We start from the raw sequence: 11,917 nt of genomic DNA on the forward strand, positions 1-11,917 counted from the left end.
ACCGAAAATGCGAGGATATATTTAATTTTTTGCTTAAGGACTTCATTCGTAATGCAACAGGGAATAAACTATTCTTTAATGTACTGTTTATTTCAATCTTGTGTGAATGTGCCTGCAGGTTGAGATATCCTACTGTAATTGTAATCGCCATGAAAGCGAAGGTGCTCTCAATATACAATTTTAATAGTTTGTTTTTTAGATTATGTATACCACAACAGATATATATATATATATATATATATCAATCTAGTTGAATCTTCAACAAACTGTTCTTTGACTGGATATTTTTTATATCGCACACGAATTCACTTATTCGTTTATACCATAGACAGACGACAGCCTTAATTTGCATTAAAAAGTTCTTAATTTGAATTAAAATTTACCCCTGACAGACGAGAGTTTCTTCATTTATGAACCAGTTTTTTGTTTCAAAACAATTGTTTGTCTGTGTGTAGGAAGAAAATATTGACATTTGTTTACAATATTTTTTAGGATTACATCTTTTTGAAATTGATACATGGCAGGAAGGAAAACTAACAGCTATAATGAAGATAAAACAGCTCCAAATTTGAAGAAATGTTGAATTTTGCCTTTGTTTCTAATTTTTATTTTCGTAAACATAAACAAATTTGACAACAATCAATTTATTTTCTACAGCATTGCCATATTGAAATTGCTTAATTCAGTATAAATTCAGTTTGATTTTGTGCATTAGCAACACATAAAAATGAGGATAATGTACAAGTTAATTTGAATTAAGGCAGTTAATGCAAATTAAGGCTGTCGTCTGTCTAGGCTATTAAATAACTTACCGAATAATAACGTTTGCTTAATATTCTATACGTTACGTTACCACTAATCACATATATGTTTACGGCATTATATCAATTCAGTGATCTGGCAACGCACTTTTGCTCTCACGCGCAACAATTCAAAATATAACAAAATTATACATTATAGAGAACATATATTAACAAATAAAATACTTTCAGCCAGATGTATCAGTTTTTGCGAAGTTAAAACCTCTTTTAACTTGACATACATTCATATACGGGCCTACAGACCAACAAGTCAACACTAAAACAAATCGATTATTTGATTTATCGAATTCGTCAAAAGTCAACCTATAAAACCCTAAGTGCATTCAATCGTATTCTTTGTCAGTTTGCAAAAAAATCCTCATCGTGTAGTCGCGTTTTTATCTGAAACAAAGGGAAGCCAAGCTCCGTCGTTTATTGTCCAATCGAAAAGAAAAGAAGTGAAAATATATAATTTAATTGAAAATATTTCATTCCATAAACATTTCCGCAACAAAATATAGTGTGCCAACATGACAACTGCAATGGATCTAGGCGGTCCGCAAGAAGTATTAACAAATATACTTACACAGGAGGAATTGGAACAGACACCGAAAAATGTACAAGACAAATTGAAGAAATATCTAGATGAGTTCTTCGATGAATATTACAAGGATAAAGCAGCTGCAAATCGACTACGTAAGTAATGGAAAACCAAGCAGAAAAATGCCGGCATTTCATGTGCAAAAATATATCGAGAAAACTGAAAAACATTTTTACCGGTGAAAATCATTTGAGTAGAGAAAAAATTGTTTGCCTGCTTGGTTTTGCCACAGCATTTCTCTAACCTGTCTTTTAATGGCGGCGCGTCTAGCACGCAAAATGTCATACACAAAAAAGAAAGGAAATGTGCGAGTGTGTGTGTGTGGTGCGGTAGTGGTGTAAAGCAAAAAAGAGAATAGATGATGATGAAGAAGAAGAACAAACGAACAACAACAAAAACAAACAAATGCAACGAAAAAGAAGCAAAACAAAAAACATTACAAACCAAACATTGCCTCGCAATAGTACATTGAGACAATGATGATGATGATGCCAGATGTTTTGTGTGTGCATGCGTGTGTGTGATTTTTTGTTTGTTGCGGATGTCAAAATGCCGCCAATTTTTTTTTGTTTGTGTATACTTTTCAAGTGCGAAAACAAACAATTGTGGGTGGGAGTTGAAAACAATGTAGGGAAATTGAAGGGATTTTTATAAAATTTTATAACAAAATTATTTTAATCAGTATTTTAGATGTTTTAGAATTATATAGAAGCCTGTTGAAGGACATCTTTGGAGTTTACTGTAAAATTGGGATGAAGTAAAGTAATTATCTTTAAATTTTACAAATCCAAAATCATAGTTACTATTCGTAGAAAGCAACACATTCGTTTTCATCTGTATCTATTATGACTGAATTTTAACTTCAAATATCAATTTCACCATGCTATGAATCATTATATTCCACACTTCATGGTTCCGAAGTCGGAACTCGGCATTGCACAAAAAATCACTATTCTGGAAAGAAGAAAATACATTTTGAAATTCAATGTGAACAAAGTACAGGTCGCATTTATGATCCGATTTGAATGAAATTTGGTACAAATTAATTATTTGGCCCAACGACGAACCTTATTGAAATTGGAGAAAATCGGTTCAGATTTAGATATAGCTCCAATATATATTTTCGTTCGATATTATGTAAATGGTGCACCAAACATCCAAGGTTTGCCCGATTCAGACAAGATTTTGCACAGCGTGCTGAATTCAGTCCAGTTTGACGTTTGTGAAGTTTTGTTGAAATCGGTTCAGATTTAGATATAGCTTCCATATATACCTTCCTTCGATTTTATGTAAATGGTGCACAAAACTCGAACCTTATTGAAATTGGAGAAAATCGGTTCAGATTTATATATAGCATCCATATATACCTTCCTTCGATTTTATATAAATGGTGCACAAAACTCTGGAGGTTTACTCGATTGAGGCAACATTTTACACAGCGTACTGAATTCAGTCCAGTTTGATGTCTGTGAAGTTTTGTTGAAATCAGTCCATATTTAGATATAGTTACCAAATATAGTTTCGGCCGATTTTATGTAAATGGGACACCAAACTCCGAAAGTTTGCTTGATTGAGACAAAATTTTGCACAAAATGCTGAATTCAGTGCAGTTCGACGTCGGTGAAATTTTGATGAAATCTGGTTTTTTTATGGACCCTTAACTTGTTCTAATGAAGATGTCATGTTCCATGTTACAAATCTCCTCTATGAGGAGACCAGGATGTTGTCAGTCAAACGACAATGCCGTCGTAATATCTGACGTATCATATCACCTCAATGACAAATCTTAGGCAAACGGGAAGGAATTGAAGAAGTCGTCGGAAGTCTAGAGATCATCGATAGCTTTCTTCATGAAGGCTGTGCATCAACGGACAAACCTGAAATTCATAAACGGTTAGCAATTTTATTAAGTCCTAAATCAACCTTCTGAAATTTCGTAATATAGCGGCATGATATTTAACGTATCATGTCAACCATTACACAGTGATGACTGATCCACCTCCATGATACATTCGTCAGGGCTTCTGGTGCAAACGTGAATCCATTGAAGACGTGGCCGTCGATAGCTAACTTCATGGAAGCTGTGCAGCAACAGATTTGACGTCTATCTGTAATATACGGTTACAAAATTAATGCAGTCCGTCCAACCTCCCTCTGAAATTTCGGACAATGAAAGCGTTTTCCTAGTACCATTCTGACCCAATAAAGGTCCAGGACAAACAATGTTCTAAATTTTATAAGATCATTCAATTTATTTTATTCATGTGCATTCGAATCAATAAATCGACATATGGTTAAAGTCAAAAAAGTTGGCACAATTTCTTTGTCTATTGTCTTCCCCATAGCCTAAAGTAGTTTTTACTAGCTGTGGTCTCCAAAAGTTGGAATAATGATAGCGATGTTTGCCTTCACTTCATTTTTTTCTTATAATGAATATGTGAATTTCCGAGTGTTAAATGTTAACGACTTATAACTTAAATTATTTTTATTTTTTTGCTAATATATCATTCTCTATTTCTTATAGACGATTATGAATTAAAAACGGATGAATTGCAAGCCCAAATACAAGACTATGAAGTTAAATTACAAAACTTCAATCAAAACGTTACGGAATTACGTTCTCAACTCGACTCGGTGTCGGCTGAACGTAAACATTTGCTGGAGACTACAAGTTCCTATGAGCGCGAATTGGCTTCGTTGCGCAATGACAAAAAAGCTGTATGCGATGAACGTGATCATTTGTTGAAGGTGATCGAACGTCATAATAGTGAAATTGAACGTCTGCAACAGGATCTTAAAGCATATCAACAACAATTGAAGTCAGCAATTGCAGCAAAATGCGAAGCGCTGGCCCGTGTCGATGAAATCGAAAGCAAAGAAGTTACGCTGGATTTCAAAGAACGCCGTATGGAACAAGAACGTGATATGTTGCACAAACAGATACAAAATCTAACACAGGATTTGAATCGTAACATTTCCGAACTGCAGAATATACGTCGGGAAAATACCATGAACAGTATGCAGCTGGAGGCACGTCTCTCGGAAAAGACTGAAGAATTGAAAATTGTACAAATCCAATGTACCCAATACAAGGAGACGATAGAGCGTTTAACGCAAAATGTCCAGGAGTTGTCACAGAAAATCTTGGCCCAAAACGAGGAGGCTCAGAAGATGATGGACTACTACAAGAAGGAATTGGATGCTAAGACCAAATTGGCTGATCTCTATAAGAGTAATTGTGAAGATACCGAAATGGAGCGTACCGAATTGACAACAGCCATATCCGATTTGAAGAGAATGTTGGCTGAGGCAAGTGATCAATATGGGGAGCTGGAAACTAACTTCAAGGCCACCCAGTTGCGACATGAACAGGAATTGGATGAGAAACAGAAGAATATCGACGAGCTAAAGGAAGAAATCAAACATGCCAATGAATTACTCAAGGAATTGAAAAATGAAAGTGTGGAGAATGCCATTTCGAAATTGGCACCCACTGCAGCTGTGGCATCACGACTCATACGTGCCGATATGTCTTTGACCGAGTTGTATTCCTTGTATGTAAAGACCAGTGAGGAATGTGAATTGCAGAAACGTGAATTGGCACGTTTGAATTTGCAGCTCAAGACCATATTAAGTGAGTTGAATGAAAATGCTCCCATGGTCAAGAAACAGGAATTAGAATATGAGAAATTGTTGGAGACGAATAACATTTTGGCCCAACAAAGAGATGAAATGTTGGCCAAGAAAACAGATTTGGAAGAATTGTTAGTTGAGGCTCATGCCAAGATAAGCCACATGGATAGAGAGAATCGTAAATTGAAACATTCCCAAACTGATCTTAGTCGCCAGGTGTGTTATCTACTCAAGGAAGTGGAGCAATTGCGTATTGGTCTCACCTCGGAGGGTGCTAATATGAGTGGTTCTTGCGGCAATCTTAGTACCACTGATGAAGTTATTTCCAAAAAATTGGTTACCTTCAACAACATCACCGAACTGCAGGAGAATAATCAGAAGTTGCTGCTGTTGGTAAGGGACTTGAGTACCAAACTGGAAGAGGCTGAAACCCTCAAGCAGGAAATAGACGAAGCTTCCTATCAAGAGAAATTGGAAAATTATGCTGCCAAATTCCAAAGCATGCAAGACACCTTGAATCAGCAAAATAATACTGTGGCCACTTTGGTATCGAAGTGTGAACGTTACAAGAAATTGTACTTTGAATTGCAAAGGAAATTGAATAAACAATCCTCCTCGATTGTTGATGATATTAGCGATAATGATGAGGAACAAATGCAGGATGATGATGGCAATGAATCCATGAATGCCACTGGACAATCAACAACCATGAACAAGAGTTCCCGAGCGGGAAGCAAAGAACAAGAGAAACGCATTAAGGATTTGGAACAACAGCTACATGAAGTCAAGGAACAATATAAGACACTGAAGGAACAATATGAATACTACTCCAAGGAAAAGAAGAATAACGAGAAATTGCTCAATGAACAATTTGATTCGATGCGTTCGGAAGTTCGTGAATTAACCTCAACCAATTGCAAATTGATGTCTTCGTTGGAATATACCAAGGAACAGATTAAACTGCAGCAAAAGAACATTGCCACATATAAACAGCAAATTACTGCCTTGGAAGATCGTAATAAGAACTACGAGAATACCATTGTGAAACATGAACAGACGGTACTCTATCTCAAGGATGAGATAATGAAATGCCAACGCCAACAATCTGCCGCAGAATCCGAAGCCAGTCGTGTTAGACATGAAAATCGTATACTCAAGGATTCAGTGGGTCGCCTGCAGGCCGAAAAGGAAGCCTACCATCGTGAACAACAAAGTCAAACTTTGTTGCTTAATAATTTGGAATTGATTAAGGCCAATTTGGAAAGATCTGAGACAGAAGGCAAGGCGCGTCTTGAGCAACGTTTGGATGAAACCGTACGGGAGTTATCTGCCCAACGTAGAAGATTCCAAGAGGAAGAGGATCGTTTCCGTGAAACAACCAACGATTTGAAACGTCAAACCGAATCTGCCAAGAAACTAATGCAAGAAGAAAAGGAACAAGCCGATAAGCTACGTATGGAATTGATAAATGTACGCGAAGAACTCACCACAAAGACCCATCAAATCGATGAGCTCAGCAAGAAATTGCAAGAGAGCTTGACACCTTCGAAGAACGACAATCCAATTGCCCTGGCCAATAAGAAGGCACGCGAATTTGAAGTGAAATATGAAGAGGCCAAGATTGAAATTGAATCATTGCAAACCAGCTTGAAGAAGGCCAAGGAACATGCCGATCAATATTATAAGATGTCACAAAATGCAGAGACAGAAATTAAAAATCTCCATGATCTACATACTTCGTATGTTGAGAAGGCAGAGGCAGAAATCAAGGATCTGTGTGCCAATGAACAGAATCTTAAATCACGTATTACAGAGTTGGAAGCCGATTTACAGCTGAGCGCAATGAGTGAGGCAAAGGTTAATCAAAATCAACCCGCTGAACAAGTTAAACGCTTGCAGGATGAACTCAAGGATACTCTACAGAAATTGAGTGAATGTAATAGGAATTTGCGTACTCTGCGTTCGGAGAATATCACCCTATCGGAAAATCTCAATAGTGTTGAATCGAAATATGCCAATGAAATGATATTACATTCAGCTGATATCCAAGAGTTGGGCAAAGTTAAACAGGAATTGGTTAAGGTAAGGGAGCTTCGACTACTAGACAATATATTCTTTTTTATATAGATGATTCGATTTTTTATAGGTAGACCTGAAATTTTTATATTTTCTAATATCTCTCATTTTATTTTCCAGGTTCAAAGTCAAATCAATGAACTTATTGTGGAACGTGACAATGCCAAAATGGCATTGGAAAATCACAAGAAAGATCAAGATGAATCCTTGGTCCTGCTGCGCAAAGAAAAAGAGGAACTTGAGAAACGTTTGGAGGATCTCAATTCCCTTAATGCCAATTTACATGATCAAATCGAGGCTTTGTCCAATAAATTGGCTACACTCAGCCAATCTGCTGGTGCAGGCTCAGCCAATAACGATTCTGTTTTAATGGACACATCCATTAGTGGTGGTGATGCAAATCGTTCTATGGTTGATGCCGAAGCTGAAAATAAGAGCAATGAACAATTGTTACAAATTGTTAAATTCCTACGTAAGGAGAAGGACCTGACCTTGGCCAAATTGGATATCCTGAAGGCGGAGAATACTCGCCTGCAATCCGAATTCACTATTCTGCAAAAGAAAAATGAAGAATTACAAGATTTCCTTAATCGCGAAAGAAGTAAAACCGATACCAACTTGGTATCAGCTTCCAAACATGAAGAGATTTTGCGTAAAATCGAAACCCTCAATGCCGTCACGGATAGTAATCGTGTGCTGCGCGAAGAACGCAATGCTCTAACGCAACGCGTTAAGGAATTAAATGATCGCATTAGCGCCTTGGAGGATGAATTGTTCCCATTGCAAAATCAAAATCGTGATCTGAATACGAAGATTGAAGAAATACAATCTGAAAATAGTAGTCTCCGCACCGAAGCATTGAAATGGCGTCAACGAGCAAATGTTTTGGTTGAGAAGAGTAATAAGAATCCCGAAGAATTTAAACGTCTCCAATCGGAACGTGAAAATCTGGCTAAAATGTTAACAGCCGAAAAGGAACAAATTAAATCGCTCACTGAGGAGCTGCAGGCTCTGAAGGGAGACAAAACCAAATTTGATGGTGAACTGGCTTCGTTGGAGAGACAGGTCCATATGTTAACCGAAGAGAAGAAGAGTTTGACAGCTGATGTCACAACCATGAAGGTAACCAATTCTCGCCTAATGCAGGAGGTTATGGAAATGAAAAATAAACTCCTGGCCAAAGAAGAAGCTGTTCAGAAAATCACCGAAGATTTGGAAGCTAAGGAACATCAATTGCAAGATTCCAAGAACAAGGAGGTGCAAATACGTAAAATTGCCAAACGTTATAAGGATTCCTATTTGGAGTTGTTGAATAAGACTCCAGCTTCGGCAGCAGGTGGTGAAGGAGCAGCAAATGCCAATGCATCAGGTCAAGAGAATATAGATGCTGCCACTGGGGCCGGCAACGCTGCTGGTGAAGGTGCTGCCACTGCCTCAAATGCTGAATTGGAACAACATCGCTCAACAATTGAAAACTTGAATGGTGTGATTCGTACAATGCAGGAAGAAAACGAAAAGATCCGCAAGGACTATGAAGAGCTCAAGGCTTCCGTTGAGATTGATGAACGTACGAAGACATTGTTGCGTGAGGCCAAGAGCCACATTGTCAATTTGACAGAATCGCGTAATGTGGTTAGCACTGAATTGGCTGCCACCAAAACAAAATTGTTGCAAAGTAATGAAGCTCACGAAGCTAAAATTAATGAACTGCAGTCGCAATATGATGCCACATTGCAGAGATTGGAGCGTGAGCTATTAGAACAGAATAATCGCAACAAGGAAGATGTACAACGTCTGACCAGAGAAAATGAATCGCTTATAATACGCATCAATCAATTAAATCGCCAGCTGGGCTTACAGCAATCCGCCAAACCGTCCACAAGCTCTGTGGCCATATCCGATAAGGGTACCATATCTGATTCCTCGCCCAGAACTGCAAATGTCAAACCCATGTCTGGTACCGCATCGGTACAACAATCCGCCACGGTAACACCATGGCGTGGTGGTGAGACACCATTGGCCAGTATACGACCAATTTCTGTGCAGAACACCCGAACTGCAGCCATCTTGCCCACATCTCAACAAAGTTCTGCAGGATCCACAGCTGTTGTGGCTGGTACTTCCACATCGACTTCGTCCACTTCGTCGACTTCCACACCATCTTCAACACCAACTTCGGCGACGGGAAGCAGCAACACTGCTTTGGTGCCACCACAACAACAAGTCCATACCACAGGCAGCGCCTCGTTGGAAACTATGTCCTCTTCGCCCACATCATCACACACTGACTACATGCCCTCAACTAGCAGCTCAGCCTCGGTGGCTGTTGCTGCCATACCACCCATGGGTTCGGCTGCCTCAGCTGCAGAGAGCTCCCAGGAAGCTGAAAGTATCCAGCAACCTCAACAAAATGAACCCCAGCCACATGTCAGTGGTGGCAATGTAAACCAGGTGCAAGTGGTGGCATTAGTTTCTCCGCGAGTTGAAGGTTCCAGTGCAGCCCCCTCCGCACCCTCTGTAACAGTTCAATTAATGCAAGATCCCAATAACCCACAACCCAGTACATCTCAGTCATCATCGGCCATGTGTTCCTCTCACATTGCTGTAAGTAGTCACAATCGACATACGCCTTCCAGCAGCAATGTGACCACCACTCAGGCGGGTACCTCTGCCGGTCACAAACGTCCACGTGAATTGGAAGGAGATTCGTCGACCACGGGAGATGATGCCGACAAGGGGACATCATCCAAACATCCAAAACGGATGAGGGCTCCCATGCATAGTGCAGAGGCTGCTGTAATGACTGCTGCCGGTGTTTCAGATTCGGGAATCGATGTTGACCAGGTACCTACCTCTTCGCAAAGGGATCAAGAAGATGATGTAGTGGTGTTAGATTCTGAGGAAGATGATGGTATGGCTGAGGCGGAGGCCGATGAAGGTGGTCCCGCCGATGCTGATGGTGAACATGAAGTCTATGAGGATTATGATCAAGATCAGGATATGGATGAAAATGAATGTCCCGAGGCCAACGAAGGCAATGCTGAATTGGGTGAAGCCGATAACAATGAAGTTGATGTTGATGAGGATATGGAAAATAATGGTCAATGTAGTTCCGCTGGTGCTGTGGGACAAGCTGATGCTGATCCTTATGCCACGGGTGCCAGTACAAGTGCAGCAGCTGCTGCTGCCTTGGCCAAGGCCCATAGCCAGGATAATAATCAACAAAGTCAGGCCATAAGCAGTGGTAGTGGCGAGACTCCGGTCAGAAAGCAAACCAACACATTGAGTCGCCAACAGAAAGCCACATTGGTGAAATTGCAACAGGGAGCCCAAGGAGGGGCAGGAGAGGCCGGCAATAATGAAACATCAGAAACTTCAGCGGCCAGGCGTTCGGAAAGGTAATTTCAAAATATTCTTTTCTACTTTTCTGTTATTTTTAATTTGATTTGTTTTTACTTACAGTTCTGAAATTGTCAGTTCTCCACAAGATTCCAAATTTGGTTATGGCACCACGGATACGACTACCACCACCTCAAATACTGCTCAACAATCTGATGATGTGTCAGCCGATGTGGGTCAAGAAAATCCTGATGTTGCAGCCGATGATAGTGAAGCTGGTGCAGGGGGAGAGTTTTTAGGCGAAGAATACGATGATGAAAAGAAGAGTGGTGATGTTACCTCTGAAGAAGCTCAAAAAGGTTTAAATGAAGAGGGTGTTGAAGGCGAAGAGGATGATTTCAATGAAGAGGGCGGTGAATCTGTTGAGGCATCCGAAAATGTAGACAGTGAAAGTAAGGTTTTGGGAATGGAATTTATGTAAAGCAAATTTCTAAATTTTTATTTTGTGTCCCTAGGTCACCTAAGCAGTGGAGCCACTCAATCAGAAGATGTACAACAAAATCAAATTGAAGCCACCTCAGAAGAAAATGAAGGTGCCGATGGAGTTTCCTCCGAAGGTGAAAAACAAGCTGTTGAAGAAGTAGAGGTAAGTGGGAATTTTGTCTAAAATGAACTTTATTTAATTCGTATATTCTTTCTTTGTTGTTGATATTCCAGGAAGAAGGACGTGAAGCTGAAGCCTCCACATCACCCTCCATTAATACTCGATCCAAGGCCACCAAGGGTATGACAGCGAATCGTAGACCACAACGTGGTTTCCATCGTGGTGGTGGTGCCAACAGGCCCACACCCATTGTCTGGCAGGGTAATAAAAAATAAATGATTATTGTTTATGAGTGTTTGTAGGGTCCGACTAAAACCAAAATTTCCTCTTATAGAATCACCGGGTAATTCACAACGCAACACTTCTCCCAGTCAGCGGGGCCAACAAGATCAACAACAGCAGCAACAAGGTGGCAGTCCAGCCCGCGGCGGTTTTGGCAATCAACGGGGCCAAAGAGCCCGTCGCATGAGACGGCCTGCTGGCAATTTTACAAATAGATTTTAAATAACAGAACTAAACTGAAGACAGACAAACAAACAGACAGACCTAGGTTTAGCTAAAGTAGATATATGTCTCTGCACCACAACATTTTTAAGCAACAATACATATTTCATTGTATGTGTGTCTTATCATCTTTGCTGCATCTCCTCTCATCACACGTTTAGATATGTGTCCACTTTTTTGTGTAAATTTATATATTTGAAGAATTTATTTTATTTTTTTTTAGTTCTTGTAGCAGAGGGAATACTTACTCCCGCCGCCGTTTTAAGGCTTGGGACTGCAACCTTATTCTGCTAAGAAAGAAGAAGTAAACCGATACAAAATTGCCAAAAACAAATTTATTTCCTCCTCCTTTTGTGGCAT

The 11,917-nt window shown here is 39.6% G+C and overlaps 1 protein-coding gene across 1 annotated transcript; it reads left to right on the plus strand.

Annotated features, from left to right (window-relative positions):
- Nucleotides 1-1,318: 1,318 nt before the first annotated feature.
- On the plus strand, nucleotides 1,319-11,559 carry LOC133336677 (nucleoprotein TPR). The gene is made up of 7 exons (XM_061544957.1): nucleotides 1,319-1,496; nucleotides 3,926-7,116; nucleotides 7,231-10,508; nucleotides 10,573-10,901; nucleotides 10,965-11,095; nucleotides 11,167-11,314; nucleotides 11,388-11,559. Exons 1-7 carry the CDS (start codon nucleotides 1,331-1,333, stop codon nucleotides 11,555-11,557), a joined length of 7,413 nt encoding a protein of 2,470 aa, XP_061400941.1. The 5' UTR covers nucleotides 1,319-1,330; the 3' UTR covers nucleotides 11,558-11,559.
- The last annotated feature ends 358 nt before the right edge of the window (nucleotides 11,560-11,917 follow it).

Source organism: Musca vetustissima, unplaced genomic scaffold (genome assembly GCF_032173495.1).
Source record: "Musca vetustissima isolate MV318-11 ecotype Yass unplaced genomic scaffold, APGP_CSIRO_Mvet_v1 utg84447, whole genome shotgun sequence".
Lineage (NCBI taxonomy): Eukaryota > Metazoa > Arthropoda > Insecta > Diptera > Muscidae > Musca > Musca vetustissima.